The sequence below is a fragment of the Haliotis cracherodii genome, unplaced genomic scaffold (genome assembly GCF_022045235.1).
Source record: "Haliotis cracherodii isolate W230 unplaced genomic scaffold, xgHalCrac1.p SCAF_11, whole genome shotgun sequence".
Lineage (NCBI taxonomy): Eukaryota > Metazoa > Mollusca > Gastropoda > Lepetellida > Haliotidae > Haliotis > Haliotis cracherodii.
The window spans coordinates 33,604,212-33,625,144 of NW_027266266.1; the positions used below are offsets into that span (position 1 = coordinate 33,604,212).

At 41.1% G+C, this 20,933-nt stretch overlaps 1 protein-coding gene across 1 annotated transcript in view; it reads left to right on the top strand.

Annotated features, from left to right (window-relative positions):
* Nucleotides 1-834: 834 nt before the first annotated feature.
* LOC139456418 (thioredoxin-related transmembrane protein 2 homolog) overlaps nt 835-20,933 on the top strand; it is a 49,176-nt gene continuing 29,077 nt past the window's right edge. Inside the window, exons 1-4 of the mRNA XM_071238118.1 lie at nt 835-1,094; nt 14,625-14,685; nt 15,010-15,123; nt 16,216-16,292. Of these exons, the coding sequence (XP_071094219.1) occupies nt 957-1,094; nt 14,625-14,685; nt 15,010-15,123; nt 16,216-16,292 (390 nt within the window). The 5' untranslated portion in view covers nt 835-956. The remainder of the gene's footprint in view (nt 1,095-14,624; nt 14,686-15,009; nt 15,124-16,215; nt 16,293-20,933) is intronic.

Here is a 20,933-nt window from a genome sequence, read left to right on the forward strand (position 1 = left end):
CGTCCGATCCCGTTAGTCGCCTCTTACGACAAGAATAGTCGCCTTTACGGCAAGTATGGGTTGCTGAAGACCTTTTCTACCCCGGATCTTCACGGGTCCAATGCTTGGTAGAATGAGGTTTCATCTTTGTCTGGAAAAACATCCATTCACAAAGTAAGGGATAATGTATCTAATGTAACTCTATATTCCAAACATTCACAAAATATCAAATGAATAAATCATTAAAAAACCCAGATCATACATATATGAGGAAAAGAAAATTTAATAAACTTAGGGGTCACAAAACACGTTTCCACATGGTATACATTGTAGAAAGTTTCCCCGCAATAATGGGAGGGAGACCGTGCAGGCGGAATGCGTCTTCTGTGCTCATTTACTGTGGGAAACAAAATCTTCATAATTTGCTACGTTATCCATAACGTTTAAATAGATTGATGGTAAGTGTACATTTGTCATATGGGTCCGTGTTCGCCAATCCTTCGCAGCCGTTTTTACTGTATCGTAGGGACAGTTTGTGTGATAGGTCCGTTTTAATTCGTGACCAGCTCGTGTTATTCCGGGGCAAGCCGAATGCAGGGGCGAGTGGTGACGAATGTGCGGAAAGGGGCCATTCGTCACCACTCGCCTCTTTCCGTAACCTACCGGAATAACACGAGTTGGTCACGAATGGGAAAGGGGCGAGTGGTGACGAATGGTCCGGGTTTTTTTTGTTTTTTTTTAAATTACCATGACCCATTCAGAAAATATCGTTTAACTTCGGGCACCTCCGACATCAACGTAAGAAATACCGAGTAAGCGTTTTCGTCAAAATACAATCCCCTAATCACAACAGCGTATATAAAGCTCCTCACAGCGATATCCCGTTCGCAGAGCTCTCAAGAAGGTTTCACGCGCTGGGGCAGGAGTTTGATTATTAGGGCTATTCTACGATATTCTCGATCTGCATTCGGTCCAAGATGGCTCTTCTGGACGATTGGAGAACTGTTGTCAATGCTCATTATATCAGCAATATCATTCTTGCTGTTTTGTATTTTATTTTGAAAACAACACCGACAGTTTGCACATTTCTTTTCGAAGACTGCAAGCTAGAAATCGTAAGTACGAGACAATAGTCCTTATTCCTTCGTGTGTTTTCTGTACTGAAGCCATTCACTTGCTGTAATACTCAAGAGTGGTGCCCCTCCGGCGTAGTTTGACATTGACAGGTCTCACCTTTCCGTGAGTGCTACATAACCAGTGGACACGTCGACAATTTAGATGAATATTTGTTTTGTCTGTGGGTTGATAACTTGATAATCATATAATGACTGTTCCATAATAGCCTAAAAGTTTTGGTCGTACAAAATTATTAGATAGACAAAAATTTGAAAGACCCTGTTATCGTGGTGAAACCCATTTTCGGATTTCAATTGGTGCTTGCGCAGGGGATCAAACTCATGTTGCCAGCTTGAAGCTAAGCTAATGAGATAGTCTTATTAGCCAGCCCTTTACCATTGGCACTATCACAAATAATTAGTTCTTGTTTACCTTGATGCACATATGCTGTAGCCTTTTTCCCTTTGAGATTAACCCTCTGGATGCTAAGACAGAGGTTACACATGTACAAAGAAAAGGGGGTCATAGTTCCGCTATGCTTAGCACTAGTTTATTGTAACTCGGTTCACTTGGTGAGAATTAGCTGTGGGTAAGGACAGTATGTTTTCATGGCGTTTTGTTCATGAGTAACCAAACTATTCCAACACTAATATAGATATTGAAACTGTATATGTTTAGTTATAAAAAAACCCATAAGAAATGATGAAATCATACTTCTTAAAAAAGAGGTAGTAGAGAAATGGATGGCCCTATCTAAGATAACTTAGTCCTTAGATTCCAACATTCTCCTGATTGTGTAAGTGTAATTTGACTAATGTTGCACCATTATTAATGGAGCACTAGCCTTATCATCAAATGTAATGAAATACCAAAACAATGACACCACTCTATTCGACGTCATGGCTTGTTTTATGTCCTTGACAACTGATATTTTGATTAATATATATCTCCCCTAAATTTTGTTCATGATATGGAAAATATCTATGTGTAAAACAGAATTTAAAGCTTTTTTGACACAACATAAAATGACTGCTTTTACCAAGTAAATAATGTCTTGAATATATAATCAATTGGATAGTTTATCGTGTATCTCGATTGGACAAGACACGCACCTGTTTGGCATCAATTTATGTAATGAAATAACCCAAAGAATATTTCAAAACAACGAAAAATATATTCAATTTTGGACATATATTTGTTCATTATTATGTTATTATTTCTCTTCATCTCGTCTCAGAATTACACAATAAAATATGCAAAGAAAGCTCTATTGGTATAGAATTATCAGGATAATTGTTTAAGGTTAAACCAACGGGGTATGGCATGGGTTTTATTTTAATACTTTTTAAAAGTCCTGGAGAAATAAAGTAAACAGTTTAATATTCTGTGATCACAATATTGAAAAAAGAATGAACCCATTGATTATTTAATGCAAAACGAGAGGGAAACATCTTGAATTGTTTGTGATTAACGCGCACCTGGCGAATCGTTAGATATCTCTGTTCTGTGTGTCAAACGACATAAAAAACAATTCCAAAACCAAGACAATTCTTTCAGAAATGTGTGCATATATTTTTACGAATAATATTATCCATTTTGTTAAAGTAATATATACAGTTTTAGTTATAAAATAAAATGAAATGGCTATTCATGGACATTGGTTGTATGAACTTATAATATTGACTATTACACATCCCAAGAAATATGTACATGATGCATTTACATTTACACTTCATCTTGTAACACTTGTCCAAAGGAAAGAAATATCGTAATCGACACTATAAACCTGTCAATTCTTATGTTAACAATTTTCAAACAAACAGGAGATTATCAAAGGTTCGTTCATACATGTAGTGGTCTATATTTACATATGATATCATTTTGAACATTGACAAATATCCAAAGTGAAATTAATTGTGTGAAAAAATGTCTAAAAGATATGCAAAATCTACATCATAACTGAAACTGTAAACATCATGATACAATGATCATGTGAAAGCTCATTCAAAGACCTTCACCTCCAAGAAATTACCAAATATGTACAACAATGTTGACGCATGACATCACTACCTGTGACTGACTTTTACAAAATGGGGAAGTAATCAGAAACAGATAAATACCATTGTCGTGCATGATTTTGCATCAGTCATGGCGTCACACAGGACGGTAGCTTTGACAATTTCTGTTGAAAATATCAAATCATTGCAATGTATCTATTTTAAATTCCCTAATTCTTCCTACGATTCTCTTCCCATGCTTATTCTGAAAATGTTGAGCCAATATCTTGAATGAAAAGACGAATGGATAGCTCAAAATAAGAAAAAATGCTGCACTGTGTAAAATCTGAATTTTGCTTTGTTTACATTTCAAACAAGTGCAGTTTTTCAAGCACAGCGTTCGTTTTCACACCTAACTTATTTTGCTTGATTTCATCTAAGCACTTTGTATTGGTGACAAAGACCATTAGTCATTTGGTTCTAAAATGTATGAGGAATTCAAGGATGTATGTATCACAGCTAAGTTTGAAATATACATGATGTTACATGCGTCTCATAACCGGTGTACCAGAAACATGAATTTTTTACTTATTCTGCATTACTCATTAATGCATATCACTACTTGTTCTGGACAGAGAAAAGAGCTGTGTGAATGTCCTTGCTTGAAGAAGTTGTTCCAACTATAGCCTGGAAGTTAATTCAAGGTACCGACGTTTACTACAATATCTGAAAAACTATTGGACCTACTCCAGTCAAAGTTGGTATGAGATTATTAAACAGTCATACATAACTGAATATTACATTTAAAGACAATTAGTGCACGAATAAAAAATCTGTCTATTTAGCTATCACTATATTTCATCAACAACCAGACCTGTTCGTCACGGGTGGAACGAGCATTCATTGTAACAGCCATCTGCATAATAATACCCCAGCGTCACAGGGCCATATGACAAAGTTGAGCCAATCAACTCGACTCAAAAGGTTCACGGGAATCACGCACGCATGAATACGTTTCTTGGTTTGTACCCCACCATCATGACCATTGGTGTACCCTTGCAAGTATTTTGTCCTCGTTTTGTATGTTGTCTTACGTTTGTCGTAATAATTGTTTTATAAACCCACGCAGTGGGATAAACAAATTTTAGAATACATAATCGGCTAGTGCCTATGCAGATAGCGCCTATCCTTAAACAGCGCCGATACAGACACCAGTGCCTCGTCGGACGCCTTTACAGACGCCTTTACAAAAGCACCATCTACAGTGTCCATAAAGGCATCTATTCTAGCGTCTCTGGTTGTGCCTATCCGTGCGCCTCTACAGATGCACACCCGACAGACGATTAGCCATTCCACAATATCCTTGTGGCTACCTGCTCTCATTCTTCAGGCCTACAAGATCGTCAGCTCCCCAGGGCAAACTACCTACAGAGACCAGAGCTGGACACTTCATTGGCGTCCATACAACAGCGCTCCAACATGGACACTTGCTGGCGTCCATTCTACAGCGCTCCAACACTTCCCAACATCCTGGAAGCGCCTAACCTCGTGGTGACGGTTCTGTGGAAATCTGCCAATTCTCCTTGTCTATCAACGTTGGTTGAACTTTTCCTAGGAGAAAGCGAACATACTCTCCAAGATCTCCCTACCCACGGCGTCTGGTAGATATTATCTGCACCACAGTTGACGACCACAACCCCATGACCGATTCAGTATTCAACAGAATCGTCATATGCTTCTGGGTACCCAACTGGGTCATCGTTCACAACACCGGACCAGTCATCACTCTTATCATGGGGATCAACTTGCCTCTACACTGGCAACGTCACAGTTCCTACTCAGAACTCGGATACACCACTGGTCTGTCAACCACAGTGTTCACAGGGGATTGGCTGCGTGTGGAGCTTGAACTAGTCCACTGAGCATACAGGGTTACAGTTTACTGTGCAGGACGACATACATGTCACATGTCAAGAACTACGACTGTAAACACCGTAGACCGTAATCAGGTCAACCGACCTCATGGGACCTGTGCAGTGTATTTGCACAGACTGGCTTGCATGATCGCTTATGCGTAACACTGCAACCACTCGACCAGACGCCTGTCGCTGTACATCAATGACTCAATCCCGAGTCTCAGCCTTCGCCTGAGACGAGACAGCTCTCAAGACCCTGGCTAGGGTGTCACAGCCAGCCTTCGCTGAGGCTTCCCAGTCTGGCTCATACCAGCCGTGACGCAACACCAGCCCCAGTTACGCAGCACCACCTCAACCTCTAGGGGTAGAGGAAAAGGCAGGGCATCGGGCGCATATCAGTCCCGCCATGGACATTCCAAAGGAGGTAACGCCTACCGCAGGGACTTCCAAGTGAATAGCCAGACAAGCACCACTTGGACTTCCACCCCCAGCCATCCAAGTTGTCACCACTCCAGTACGTGGGAGACTGGGTCGTTGCTGGCAGAATTTTGAGATCCTGGGGGACCCATATGTCGCCAACATCAACTGATATGGGAACAAGCTGGCGCTTGTAGACGACTCACCGTTAGTCGTTGCCCATAGCCACCTACCCCCCTACTCAACAAACGCTACCTGGCTCGTCCACCGTATTCAGGACGACCGCCTCAGGCTGCTGCGATCCCGGATCCAGGCACAGGATGTATGCATCTGTCTATATATTGATGACGCCTATCGAGATGTTCTCCCATTTGGATTTTCTTCGGCACTGTGGCTACTCACACAGCTTGACATTCAGTTCGTGGCACACATTGACGACCGTTTCCTAAATCATTGGGACTCCTGGCTCCTGTACCTGTTAGGGTGGAAGATCAACCTCAGGAAGTCAGAGTTGACACCCTCAAATCGCCTTCAATTCATCGGGGGCCTCTCCCAGACGGACCTTGATCTCTTTTCTGTACCCATAGACCGGTGGGAGCCCATGCAGCTCCAGCTCTCCCCTAACACACACACTCTGCGCCAATGGCAATTCCTCCTGGGCCTCCTAACCTCAGCGCAGGACTTTACCCACAGAGGAAGGCTCCAACTGCACCCAGTTCAGATGTTCCTGGCTCCCTACTTCAGGCGCCAGGACCCCTCAGTATCCATCATCCTCCCGGATCATCTCAAGCTGCGTCTCCGGTGGTGGACGATGGAATCGAATGTCTTAGGCAGCGTCTCCTTGACAGGGCTTACGACCTCTCTGCACCTATTCATAGACGCGCCCCTGCAGTGATGGGGCACACACCTGGAGGGGCAGGTCGCCTCCGGGCTGTGGTCCACCAATCAGCGCCTGTGGCACATCAACAACCTCGAACTGGAGGCACTTATCTTGGACATTGCTCACTGGAAGCAGGCCCTCAGACACGCCTGGCTCTCCATCTCGATGGACAACATAACCGTTGTATGGTGCCTACGGAACCAAGGAACGACTCATTCGACCTTGCTTCTTCAACAGAAGTTCCGATTGTTTCACCTGGTGGATCATCTGGGGATTTAGTTCCAGGTTCAACACATTCCGGGCTGCAGACACATCCTAGCGGATGCTCTATCTCAGCCAGGCAAAGTCGCTCCCACAGAGTGGAAGCTTCACCCAGACGCCTTCGCTCTTCTTTGTCGAGGCCACGGTCTCCCCAACATAGACCTATTTCCCACCAGCCAGAACTACCAGATCCCGACCTACATATCTCCGGTCCCGGATCCATTGGCTTGGGCTGTCAACACTTGCATTGTCCCCGGGGAAGGACCAAAAGCATGCACTTTTTCGCCACCTGTACTCCTTCCCAAAGTCGTCCAGAAGAGCAGATCTGACTTTGGTCACGCTCTGTCGGCCAGTGAAGGCTTGGTTCGTCGACTACAGAGCTGTCCGACGCCAACCCACTGCCACTTCCAGATTGGACAAATCTGCTGATCCACCCTCACAGCAGACAGCCACACCCAGGACCAGACAAGCTCTGTCTTTACATTTGATCCATTTACAGGGAGCACTGAACGCCAAAGGCTGCTCGGCTAGAGCAGCTTGGGCCATCACGATGGCACATCGCCCAACCACCAGGAGCCTCTATGATGACTAGTGGCAATCCTTCCAGAGTTTTTGCAGGGGCAAGCAACAAGACTCCCACATCTGCATCACCTCAATTCCTGGACGAGTTCATGCTCCATCTGCGTCACAAGCGTAAGCTCAAGGGCAGTACCACCATGACCTACCTTGTGGCGCTCAACTCCTTCCTGGCAGTTTCGGAAGATCGGTGCATGACGTAAATCCCGAAACTACAGGCTCTGCTGCGCTCATTCAGGCTGGAAGACCAAAAGGCGAAATCTCGGGGCTTGGGGCTTGAATGTCACTCACACCTCGCTGAGAGATGCGCCCTTGAAGTGATATCATCCAACAATCTGATGAAAGCCCGTGCCAGTGAGCTACACGCCTGGGACGTCACGCTCGTCCGCTTTGAGCATGGCGCACACGGAGATGTGCATCTTGGACTGTGCTGGGACTGCTTCACCAAGAATCAATTCCCATGACAACCAGATAGATCGTTCCTCATCCCCCCTATCTTCGATTGTGGGCGCGGAAGTTGAACTAGAGCTCCCTCTATATCCGGTTAGAGCACTCTTTTGCTATATCAGACGATCCAAGGAACGCCATAGACAGTGACGGCGCCTCTTCAATCCGGTATAGAGCTGCGACCTCGCAAGCGGAAGGTAGCCGCAACACGATCGCCCTCTGGCTACGAGCCTTCATTCTCCAGATCTATGAGGCCGCGGGATTGGACCCCCAGGCTCCAACAACCCACATGAGACCCGGGCAATGGCCTCCACCATGGGGCTACACAGCAACTGAGCTCGACTTGCCATCATGGAGAGGTGTTCAGGCGATCAAACACATTCGTCGCCAGTCACCATATACCAGATGTCGCATTGAAGGATGTGCTAGGCATGCACAACTTGGTCCGTTAGTAGTGCCCAATAGGCTCCTCTACTACACGTCACTGACCTCGCCTCCAAGTCCAGAGCCGGCCTCTCGACCTCCCCTGGCGTAAGCCCTGGACTAGAAGGTTCATGCCCTACTTGCATATGTCTCGGTACCCCAGTCTCGACTTAACTGAGAGTTATTGTCAGGCTGCGCAGTACCAGGACACAACACATACCTGACTCTTCCCTTCCATGTAAAGGTCATCCAGGCGGACCATACAGCCGAAGACGGGCAGAGGGAAACAGAGTTTCTCATACATGGAGTGGTCACCCGATGCCGACCACACAGCCGAGGTAGGGCTGAGGGAAACAGAGTTTCCCATACATGGAGTGGTCACCCGATGACGACCACACAGCCGAGGTAGGGCTGAGGGAATGGGAGGTTCCCATACATGGAGTGGTCACCCGAAGCCGACCACACAGCCAAGGATTGGCTAGGAAAAAGAGTCTAGAAATAAAAGATGAAAGTCCACATCTGAAGGTATGCCCGCCTCTGGTTCCGCCTGATAAAGATGCATTAAGGAGTAATACAGGATAAGTAAAAAATCTAGTAAAATCCAAGGTATTTTTTATATTTGTATACTTATCCTGCATCACTGTGTCTAAAGGGACCCACCCATTACAGATGTACCTCCCCACGATGCCTTCCGATGTCCGCACTCCAGAGTAATGTAAGGATCCGTGGCGTCACTTCCTTTGGTCACGTGGGAGCTGCATGATAGGGTTGGCCTCTCAGCTAGTTTGAACAACTTCTTCAAGCAAAGACCTTCACACAGCTCTTTTCTCTGTCAATAACAAGCAGTAATATGCATTTTGGAGTAATGCAGGATAAGTATACAAATATAAAAAATATCTAGGATTTTACTAGAATTGTTTTCATGCTAATAGAAGAGGTGCAATGCAAAGTTTTATTTTGATATGTGGATTGTCTGAGAAAAATGTATTTTCACATGTTTTGAACTAAGAATGTTTTTTTTTTACTTTATCATTCAACATATGTGCGACCTATAATTTGAGAAGCTACTTCATGGATTCTTTCAATATAAGGACTGCCCTCTATATTTATAGGAGCTGTGCAGTGCAAACTTTGATTCTTAAATGTGGATTTTCTAAAAAGTATGATTTCTTTCATGTTTTCAACTTTGATTTTTTAACTTATAAATTTGTGAGACCTATAATTTGAAGACTACGTTAAGGTGTCTTTTCTAATTGGGGGTACATATTCTATACCGATAGGAGAGATGCAATGCAGTTTGATTTCAATAAGTGGATTTTCTGAGAAAAAAATCCATGTTTTTTTTCATGTTTTGAACTTAGAAATATGTTGGAGTCGAAGTTGGAGGTATTAGTGAGCTCTGCTCATATTGTGTCTTGTTTTAATTTAAACAGTTTTCTATTACTTACTTGTTCTAAATTATATTGCTTTTGGACATGTTGTAACATAAGTGCATGTAAAGAGAAATGGAGATTTGTTCAGTTTACAGGGTTTTAAAACAAGTAAATCCTGTATATTCATATCCTTCATATTCCATGTATTCAGTGTATTTGATCGAAACTTGGTAAATCTATCAGGCACATACTGAAGTGGTGCCTTTTGATATTTTGGGATTTTTCTAATTTTTATTTTTTTAATTTTTTATGGAATGAAGTTGGACATAGACTCAATTGGGGATGGGGTTCGTTTTCGGGCCAGAATTTGAAAACCATTCAGTGTATTTGATCGAAACATGGCAAAGCTATCAGGCACATACTGAAGTGGTGCCTTTTGATATTTTGGGATTTTTCTAATTTTTGTTTATTTAAATTTTTATGGAATGAAGTTGGACATAGACTCAATAGGGGATGGGGTTCATTTTCGGGCCAGAATTCGAAAACCATTCAGTGTATTTGATCAAAACTTGGCAAAGCTATCAGGCACATACAGAAGTGGTGCCTTTTGATAAAAAATTTTTAAGAATTTTTTTTTTTTACTATTTTCATGGAATGAAGTTGGACCTAGACTCCATTGGGGAACGGGTTCGTTTCCGGGCCAGAATTCGATAACCATTCAGTGGGTAAACAATGTATGCTTCTTAAATAACATTCAACTGTTGACTCATGACATAGAGAATTGCACATTTACTAGTGGTTACTTTACAGACAGCTGCCGGGGGGATATGTCATATTTCTGATGACTCTTGTTAATCATGAGATTATGACACATGTGATGCCTTGCTTAGCATTTCTATCGGTCAAAAGTCCGACAACTTAAACAAACCATCGGTTAAATAGAAATTTTATTGGTCCATGGCCGTTGATCGACAGCCATCTCAAACCCTGTGAACCCAAAGGATATCGTTTCTATCTGCTGGCTTTATCCTGCCGAGAAACTTATCCGTTATATGATAAAACATTTTACATAAATGGGATTAGTAAAAAGTATACAAGGTATATAAAATGTGCACACTTTGCTAAACATGCTAAATGAGCATTGCTATTGCACAGCTTATATCAAATATTGACAGTGTTCCAATAGAAGTGTTTCATATTGAACCTAAGAGGTATTTTCAGGAATACAGAGCAGCTGTGAGTAGTTCATCGGCAGTTGTAGGGACTGGGCGCACATTGTGCAGACGGCTTTGAACCTCATCCCACAAGTGTTTGATGGAGTTCAGATCAGGGCTGAGGGCTGGCCACGGTAGAACACGGATGTTGTGTTGTTGCAGAAAGGCCATGGTAGCCCAGGCAACATGGGGAAGAGCGTTGTTCTGCAGGAAAATGTGTTGTTGATGTTGTGCAAAAAATTGAACAACGTGGGGTCTGATCACGATATACCACTGAGCAGTGACGCCATGTCCCCGACCTTGACCAACATTCAGAAAGCACATGGGTCCAAGTCTCGCATTAAGTCCAATCCCTGCCCATATCATGACGCTAGGTCCACCCCATGGATCCCTTTCCGCAACGTTTCTGTCAGCGAAACGATTACCTCGACGCCGCCAAATTCTGACTCTTCTGTCTGCATGGGAGACACAAAAGCGACTTTCATCAGAGAAGATGACACGCCTCCACTCACGATGACGCCATTTGCGATGACCTTGTGCCCACTGAAGTCGTGTTTGTCGATGCCGTGGTTGGAGAACAGGACGACGTGCTGGTCGGCGACATCTGAGGTTGTTAGAACGGAGACGTCAGATCACAGCGTCCCGGCTAATCTGTCGATTATGTGTTCCTATGGTCTGTCGAGCACTTTCACTTGTAGTTAGGAATGGATGTCGCTGGTGTTGAGGGGTAATCTGCTGATCTTGTCGAGGTGTGGTGACTCAAGGACGACCGCTCCGAGGAAGGTCATCTGTGGTCTGTGTAGCATTGTATCGATGCAGGAGACGGTAAACTGTGGTTATGTTAACGTTGAAATGACGGGCAACATCTTGGACAGACTCTCCATCTTCCAAATAGCCTGGTTTCTCTGAATTTGAGTTAGACGTGGCATTGTTGACCAAGGAGTAAAAGGTCCAAGAATTGGCCACAGTTTTATACCCACTACAGTTCCTTACAGTTCGTGCATTTTAGATTTCGCGAGAAATGGGTGCATGATACCCACATATTTATTGAAATGGTGAGTTTTGGCGACTGTTTTGGGGCTTCCAAAATGCAACCAAAAATATTGATACCATCAGGCTTCACTACATGCTAAAACTCGTATCAATTTATGGTTCCGTGTTTGTTACCTATTTGCTGAAAACCACTTGCGTTTCTTTTGCGTGTGAGTATATGTATCAATGGAGAGAGCTTTTAACGATTAATCCAAAGACATCTCTTAGCTTTCTCTGGAAAGTTACATTGATAAGTTTGGAATACAGGGGTCTGCAGGGATTTACTGATATCTTTCTTTTTGTGAGGCATGCTGAAAAGGAATTGATGTTTTAAGGTCCCAGGCAAAAGAAGTACATCAGATAAGTTATATAGTACTTCTGCAGCATTACTCTTAATGGATGAATGAATTAAACTTGTTAAATGTCATGGGCATGCTACCTTGGCAACGACTGAGTTGAGTTTAAACTTAATGATTCCAACATTCATATCTTTATTTGCATGACCTGGGATAAGCAGATCAAATTATGTGCATCCATTCTCAAAGTTTATGCATATAAGACACAGTATTTTGCCGGAGTTTCTTCTTGCTTCCTTTATTCACAACATCAAGTAACTAAGTGTGATATTTCCTTACTATGATTGTAGGATCCTAAATGAAACGGCATGTTGATTGCTCACACATTCTGTACACTCAAGCTCTTCCAGTATCAATGGTGCTACCAGTGTGCAAGTGGCAGTTGCAAGAATCCTGAAGATTTTCCCTGAAACCCCAAATGTTATGCCATTTATATTGTTTGTATTGTCTTTTGGAATGTCATTATGGTGAATTTGGATAAGGTTTGTGACTAGCTTACTATTTCCCAGATGAAGTTACTTTTGTTTAATCAGATCAGTTGGAGATTGCAAACTAACGTAAAACTTCTCCCTTACATTCTCACTGTACTAATTATTAGTTTTAATGAAACTGACACTGACAAACAAAACAATTTAGATGGGGAAAGGCCATTAGGTGTAACAACAGTCGCAACTGACTGACTGTTATGTTTACAAACAAGCTGTAAGGTTAAGTCATGCCTGGTTGTAGACTGCCTCATACATTTTGGAAGCTGAGATTGGTAGCCGTGATAGTATAGAACAGTGAAGATGCTATCACTGTGAGGAGCTTGCTGAACCCAGTGAGATGACTCTCATAACATTAGTATTTACCTAAGGTATAACTTCGTGAATAGTGAACCTCAAGAGAATACAATGTGCATGGTCATTGTCGGTCACTATTTTAACCAATAACCTGTATGATCTAAGTCTCAGGATTTTCCTTCTCTCGAGGTTTTACATTTTCAACCAAAACCTCTGTCATGTTTTATCCATGGTTTATTTCCTGCATAACTCTTTGGAATTCTTGCAACTGATGTTGAAGACCAAATTCTCAAGGTCAACTCACTGTAGTAGGATAAAATTTGGTTCGTATCCTTATGCATGTTAGGGTGTTAGTAGTAATTTTTTCAGCGACCTTCATTGAACTTCATGGTCACTGGAATGGTAATTCATAAAGTAGTATTGCTTTGGTAGCTGGAGGCATAGGGAATCCTGTTTCACAGTTGTTTTGTACTTGGCATATGTTGTGTTGTGAAGTGATGTCCTTAAACTGGAAGTGCTTGTCCAAGGTTTAGGGTAGCTCGAGGTTTTGGACAAAGATGTACTGCATTGGGTTTAACCATGAGTACAGATAATCAAGTGTAGTCACTTTATTTGGTAATGTCAAAATGGTTCATGATCAATGTTTCTAGTGAAACAATTTTGGGGCTTTCAGGAAAAAGAAGGGGCGGGTCAGCTTCTGGTTTTTCAAACATTTTTTATTAGTGGTGTAACATTGTGTCGATACTGTATCGTATCCTGATGGGAAGCTCACAATAGAATACATTGATTTACCACCCCTGTATTGAGATTCATTATATATTCATTACAATACAAATTATATTGGTGTACAAACATGTGAATAAAAACAGAAATTTACGCAGATTCTCTAGTGTTTTGTGGTTGGCCACAAATAGCATAACATTCACAGTGTCCTCTAGCTTCTATGCTTCTGCCCTACAATATTCCTTCTTTGTTCTCTGAAATTAGAAAAACAAAGATTCAGGGTTGTGATTCACCTGCTAGAAGAAAACTTACGAATATATAAGTACTCTATTGGGATATGAATCGTATTGTACCCATAGAGTGTAGATATATAATGTATCAGAACCTGACTATCATTATACCTCCAGTTTTCTATTTCTAATTATCAAACTTGGCATTGGAAAAGCTGCAATGTGTAAATTGTATATTGATTTGATTGGTTGAAGGGCTCTTTTGTTTTGAATTTTGTCAGTTTTATTTACAGAGGTTGAATATAAAACATGTGATAGGTTACACACAACCAAATGTTTTCCCCTCAGACTTCTATAGTAACGTTATACTTTTTTAAAAACTAAGCATTCAACAGCTATTACCTGTACATGTGTGCACAGTTTGGAGCAATAAAAACTAAAAAAATGACTAGCTTAGGGAGCTAAACACACCACCCCCAGTTTCCCACCAAATGTCACCTACTTGAAAATAGCTGTGGTCATAAGTCATCATGTTGAAAAAGACAGTACTAAATCTTGAAAAACATGGTCAGTTTTGATAACTGGATGGATGAACATTTAAAAGACATAAAACTTTTACAGAATATCCTCCAATCACAGCCTGCAGATATCTCTCGATCTGCAGTGAAGGCTCTCTACGAAAACTGCACTGTCCCAACTGGTTCTGATTTGGTGTAGTAGAACCTTTGGCCGGAGTTGATAAATGAATGAACACAATTACCCAAGAGAGATAATTCATGTTTATCAGCCAACTACGGACCACCAATTCTTAACATTCTAGGATAACTGAATTATTTGGTTTGGACATCTCCCTACAGTATGGTTTGGATTTTGTTAATTGATTTTGTTTTGATGTTTTTCAGAAAGAGTGGGAATGGATCACATTTCTTGGCTGCGTCATTGTGTTGAAAAATAGAAAAGAAGGTTTGTTGCACACACTGACATGACTTTTATCATAGATGTAACATGTCCGAACTATTTCATTGGCTTTTAAAGCCTTATGTTGAACTTTTGACAATTTAAATTTCTGTTTTTGTGTCTTACTCTTAATCCATCTAGTAACATTTTGTGACAAATCTGATGTATAAATCTGGTCAAATACAAATGTACATGATAACATTGGTGCACCCTATATAATACTGTTTGAGTTGACAGGATGAATATCAGCAGCTGTTAGGAACAAAATGTATGTATAATTATAGCCCTGTATATTTCATTTTTGATGTAATAATTCAATTTAATTTTCAGCCACGATTAACAAATATATCTCTACTACCTGTTTGTTTGCCAAGATCTTGAATGTGGTGATGTTCTTCAAGCAGAGTCCCGGTCTGGGTATAGCTTACTGTGTTTTGTGTTTACGTAAGTAGTGCGTTTCATCTCAGTTGAAGGCAATTGTGTCTCTCGGCTTATATTCCCAGAATTTGTATCCAGCCGTTAGGATGAAAATATCTTTTTTACACGTTGTTCTTGATGTCTGTGGAAATAACATGAATATATTCTGTGATTATGTATCTAGAAGAAATGACTGTTTTTCATTCCAGTTTACAAATCATTTTTAACAACCCCAATCATACCATGTCTAATACACTGGGATGATTATTATCCCCTGTCACCAATTGTGGGGGGGATATGGGAACAGAGTTCGTCCGTCCGGTTCTCAAAGGGGACAAATTTTCTCAAAATTTATTGAAATCAGTGAAACGAAATTTTATACTGGTGTTACTAGCCATGATCTCAAATGAGTTAAAAAATAGGTGCCCTTGCTCCATGCTTTTCAGCTCAGTGCATACTGTGTGAAATGGGGACAAGTTTTCTCAGAAACTACTGAAGCGCCATGAATGGAAGTTTGCTTGCTTATCTAAGAGATACTTGTCAAGACTGAGTTAAAAAATTGGTCCTGTTATGGTTCTTGATCCATGTCATTTTACCTGGTGATTGTGTCTGCAATGGGGACATGTTTTCTCAGATACTACTGATGTTAGCTTATCGAGACTGAGTTATTTTTTCCAGAGAATTGACCTTTTGGGTGTATTAATTTCACATTAAATCATTTTGTTTCTGATGACATAAAGCTGCCCAAGTGCCAATCTCTTCTTAAGGCTTTATTGGACTCTTTTTTTAATAGTTTATCTTCACTACTATATGTACAAACACAATTCTAATGTGCCCCATGGTGAGGGAAGGTGATAACCCTCTTTTCTTGTTAATGTTACAATACAAAGTTAACAATTATGTGCACAAACAATTAAGGTTTAAATTTAACATGTTCTTCTTGTAATTAATATGATAAAAATGAAAGAACTGGATTTTATATACAACAACAAACAAACAGCTCTCTTTAGCAATGAATCCAGGTAAAATGATTCAACTTACTTTCATTTCATGGTTGTTTCTCGTTGACATGAGTTTCATCAAATTGAGGTTTTGATTGGTGGACATTTCATGTTTCAGTCCAGTTCATATTTCTGCCTGAACCAACATACAATGGTCCAGAGTATGTGACCTATTTCCGAGGACCACATTTAGAGGTGAGAGGTGACCGCTCAAATAAGACTTCATTGTATTTTCACAATATGTGTCGTTTTCATTTGGCAACTGCTGAAAGTGGGCTACTTCTAATAATTTTGTTGTTTTCTGTATTTATATTGCCAACATGATCAAACTCCACTCCTGAATAATACTGACATCTAAAGTCCTGTCCTCAGAAGTGACTGAGATCACAGTGGGTCAATCTGAGAGTATGTATGATATGTGTAGTCAGACTTTATATTATCGCGAAACCGCCTCCATGGTCTGGTAGTGAACGTCTGCCTGAAGAGGGGAATGCCCAGGGTTTGATCCCAAGATTGTAATTGTTGTTACCCTGTCTGGCGCTCAGCATTAAGGGCCTAAAACAAGGACTGGTTCTGGAGTCATACTGTGTCTCAGTGTGTTATTCAATTTAGAGGTGAGATGATTAATCGATCCCCGAATACATCAATCTTTTTTAATTTCCGATTCTTGAATCGATTCAAAATCCTTACATAGCCATTCGGTAAAATGATTCATGCTTATCAAATTTAACATGCTTAAAATATTTCTATGTTAATGATGTTAGTGTTTTACCGTTTACGTGTTCCATTTCAGTTTATCATTTTTGATTGACAGATTAAAAAATTATTCACTATTTCCCGCAATGTTATTGAAAAAAAATTCTCGGACACACTCTTCGACAACAGGTCCACATCGAACACGTCAAAGAGCAAAATATAGACGTTTCATTGCAAATCTTTAAATATAGTATACAAAGTAATAAATCAAATCAACAAAAATATATCTAAAAGTTGTCAAACTTACGGCTAAGTTATTATTTCCGTCTCTTTGTGCGATTGCTTGTAATGTAAATGTAAATCTCGGGTTTTGTTGCCTCGAATTCTCGGCTTGGACAAGATGTTTAATGCAAAAATATATGCATGAACAATCTTTGTCACAGTTCGTAACCTAGCCTGATACATCCACGAAGCTCAATATTTTTAATATAGATCCCTTTAAGAATAGCATGATTTAACAAAAATCCTTTTGTCAAAATCTGAAATTTGCTGTATAGATGAAATTTGATTGGCTGCCTTAGGTCACATGCTCAAATATGACCAATCACGAACCTTGTAGCAGATTTCGGCATGAAAGTGTCGTTGGAAACTAATCTTTATCCAATGAAATAATTTTTTATAACTTCAAAAGGACACCAGACGATGTTACGTGCATGTAGATGAAAGAATAAGCTTTCTAGCGATGTGTCATATGCCAATCGACAAACATATTATTCATACAAAGCCTCGAAAACGGGGTTATTTCTTCATGTTAGTGAGCCGACAGCCGCTGTTATCAGGAAATGGGTGATGACAGTTACTATTTATAATACTTTTAAAAATGCTTTTCCAATTACGTAAACGATGCAAATAAACAAGAGTTTGCCACTAGCGTGGCTATATCCCCCGCTTCTGTTGAAGAATTTATGATATAATTAAATCTAAACAAACCCTAACTTTTTTAACCGAGGTGGAAATTGTGAAAAAAAGAAGAGTTTGGAACCTAAGTCTTTCTTGTTGCCATGGAAATGTAAAAAGTACAAATTTCCAAAATTTCTAAATAGCAAAAGGCACCAGTTCAGCGTGTACCTGACAGACCTGCAAAGTTTGATGAAAAAATATTGAAGTAGTACATGAAGTCATGTCGTAAGTGCTGTTCCTCCTAGTAATACCTGAAGTGTTGTGAGTGTAAAAGAGGACTTTTAGCTTGCTGGTTGGCCGCACAAATTTGTTAGTTTTGAATGAGTGTTTTAGGCATTTAGTTGTCCGTTAATATTCACTTGCATTAAGCTGAAACTGAACACTAAATAAAAAAGAAAACAAAGGGTGTTTTTTTATTTTTTTATTATTATATACATTCAGCATGATTCTGTAAGACAAAAGATGCACCATTCTTTTAATTTAAATTTAGTAATACTCAAATGTTTGAAAAAACTTATCATAAAACAAGTGATACCAACTGAAGTAGTCAAATTATGAATCAGTCGAATCGGATTGAATCAGATATGTAAATTCTATAATCAAATTGAATCACATTGTATGTGAATTGGCCCACCCCTAGTATTCATGTAAAACTGAGGCATGGTATCTCAGTGGGCTAGCACTGGGCTAGTCGCTATATAAGTGCAATAATCTTGGATATGACGTTAAACCCCATTTCTCCTCACCTATATTATCGCAGTATCAGTAAATCTCACAATCCACAGCCCCTGTCGACTGTTTACTAATGCAAATCTAAGCACAATATTTCATCGCATGATAGAACACATGACTTGCAGTATGTCACGGCTACTCGCAAGTACAAACATTAACCTTTTTATGATAGTTTCTGGAATGTTTTCGAAAATGGTTAGAAAAGAACCCATATTTTTAAACTTATCCTATCTCACACTGTGCATTTCTCTTTTTTCTTTCGATCCTAAGTGGATGTCTGAAATAAATGTACATACATACCTCACATAGCCATGGTCACCTCCCAGATCTGGGTCTTGCAGGCTTTGCATGCTGGTTGACCTACATGCGCCAATCATGTGTCTGTCCGAGCAAACTTATTCTCTTTCAAATCACCAGACAGTGGTGACACGTTTTCATCAAAAGGGAATCCATTTTTGTTTTTTTCCTTGCCATTTTTGCCTTTTTACGTCTTCTTGCCTACATCGGCATTGTCGTTTGGTTTGCGTCTTTTCTTTTGAGTGCCAAACTCATCATGGATGAGCAGCCCCCACGGCGTCCAGTGTGTATGATGTTCAGATGTGTCCTCTCTCCTTCAGACTCATACTTCAAGTGCTCCGATTGGCCCGGCATGTGTAGAATTTCAGAGCGTTGAGATCTTCCTTGCTGGAGCAATCATTCAAGCTCTATCTGCACAAGTGAGGGAGCTATATTTCAGATCACTTATCCAAGGCTACAGAAAAACCCACAAAGTCTAAGAAGACTCTGAAGAAGATGCTACAAGCATGTTGCTTTTAAAGAATGTCGTAGAGTGTCTGGGCTCATGGTTCTATTCTACAATTTTTCTTGTCCCAATGAAAGACAGTCATCAACTTCGACTCATTTTCAACATGAAACCTTTCAACAAACTATGCTACACTTCCGCATGACATCATGATCAGTCAAATGGTGAGTGCTCCCGTTTGGATTTTGTGTGGCCCCTTTGCCATTAGCTCGCCTCACAAAACCTATTGTCAAATTCCTACACATTCGAGACATCGCTTTCAAATCTTACATCAATGACTACATTCAAATACACGAGGATTCGAACACTCTTCTTTGACACCTCGATTTCACAAAGTCCGAAATGATTCCTACACAATGTCTTCAGTTCAATGGAGCCCTCGTCGACTGAGCCTGGGCAAGATGTTTCCCAGGATCGTTGGGAGAAGATGTAATGCCTCGTTCCATTGGCACTCCATCAGCCACTTCCCTTGCGCCAATGGCAACAACTTCTCTGCCTCCTAACTAGGCCTGGGACGGGTAAATCAGGTACTCGGGTCAGGTGGGTGCTGAGTAGGACCCGGGTACCCACAGGACTACCCGGACCCATGGTTAGTCATGTGATATATTGTTTCATGACATAATGTTCGCATTTCATCATGACTTTCCTTCTGACTTACATATGTTTGAACCAAAGCTGAAACTTCAGTCAACTTCAGTGTATGCAAGACCACATCGTTTTATTTGTGTATCTAAATACATTTAGCCAGGGCTACTCTCAAACTATTCCCAATCGGACATTTTGTACCTATCTTTTGAAATCAACAGCGGGTACCCGGGTAGGGTCGGGTAATAGGGGTGTAGATACCCGGGTACTAAATTTGGACTCGTCCCAGCCCTACTCCTGACATCCAATCCAGTGTTTCCTCAAGCTCTATTATTTTCAATTTTCAGTTTCTAATCACTCTCCTGAACCACCTACATCCACACCTCCAGTGGTGGCTACTGCCATCAAATATCTGAAGAAGTCTCCTTGCAACCGTTCACTCCGACCCTTCAACTCTGGCAGTGTCTCATTGATCGACATGCCTTCAGTCCTCCACACTGATACACTGATGATCAAGTCAGACAACGTATCAGTCGTGTAATACATAGACAAGATGGGATCGACCTTTTTCACCTGATTGACTCTCGCAACCTTCAGGTTGGAGCAAGACATATTGCTTGCATCTCGGTCATAGCTGACTCCCTGTCCTGTCCCGCCACGACAAACCATCTCCCACAGAATGGCGACTACTTTCAAGGGTATTCCATTGGATTTGCCGATTATTTCCGTGCCCCGACCATGACCTCTTTACAATCCGCTTCAACACTCACCTATCCCGGTCTGATCTCCAATCCCAGATACTTTAGCCTGGGACCTTGAAACGTTAGCAATCTCATAAGAGGGATTACACACTTACGACTTTCCCCCAACCGGCATTCTACCACGGGTTCAACAGAAGATAGCGTCAACCAATCACCTCACACTGTGTTTGGTCACACTTTACTGGCTATGTTGAAGCTGGTTCACAGCGCTTACCAATCTCTCAGAGTGAAGATTTAACCATCTACCTCTAGGGGTCGATCTTCTTCTTCAACCAGACTCTCAGTTACTTCATCCATTGC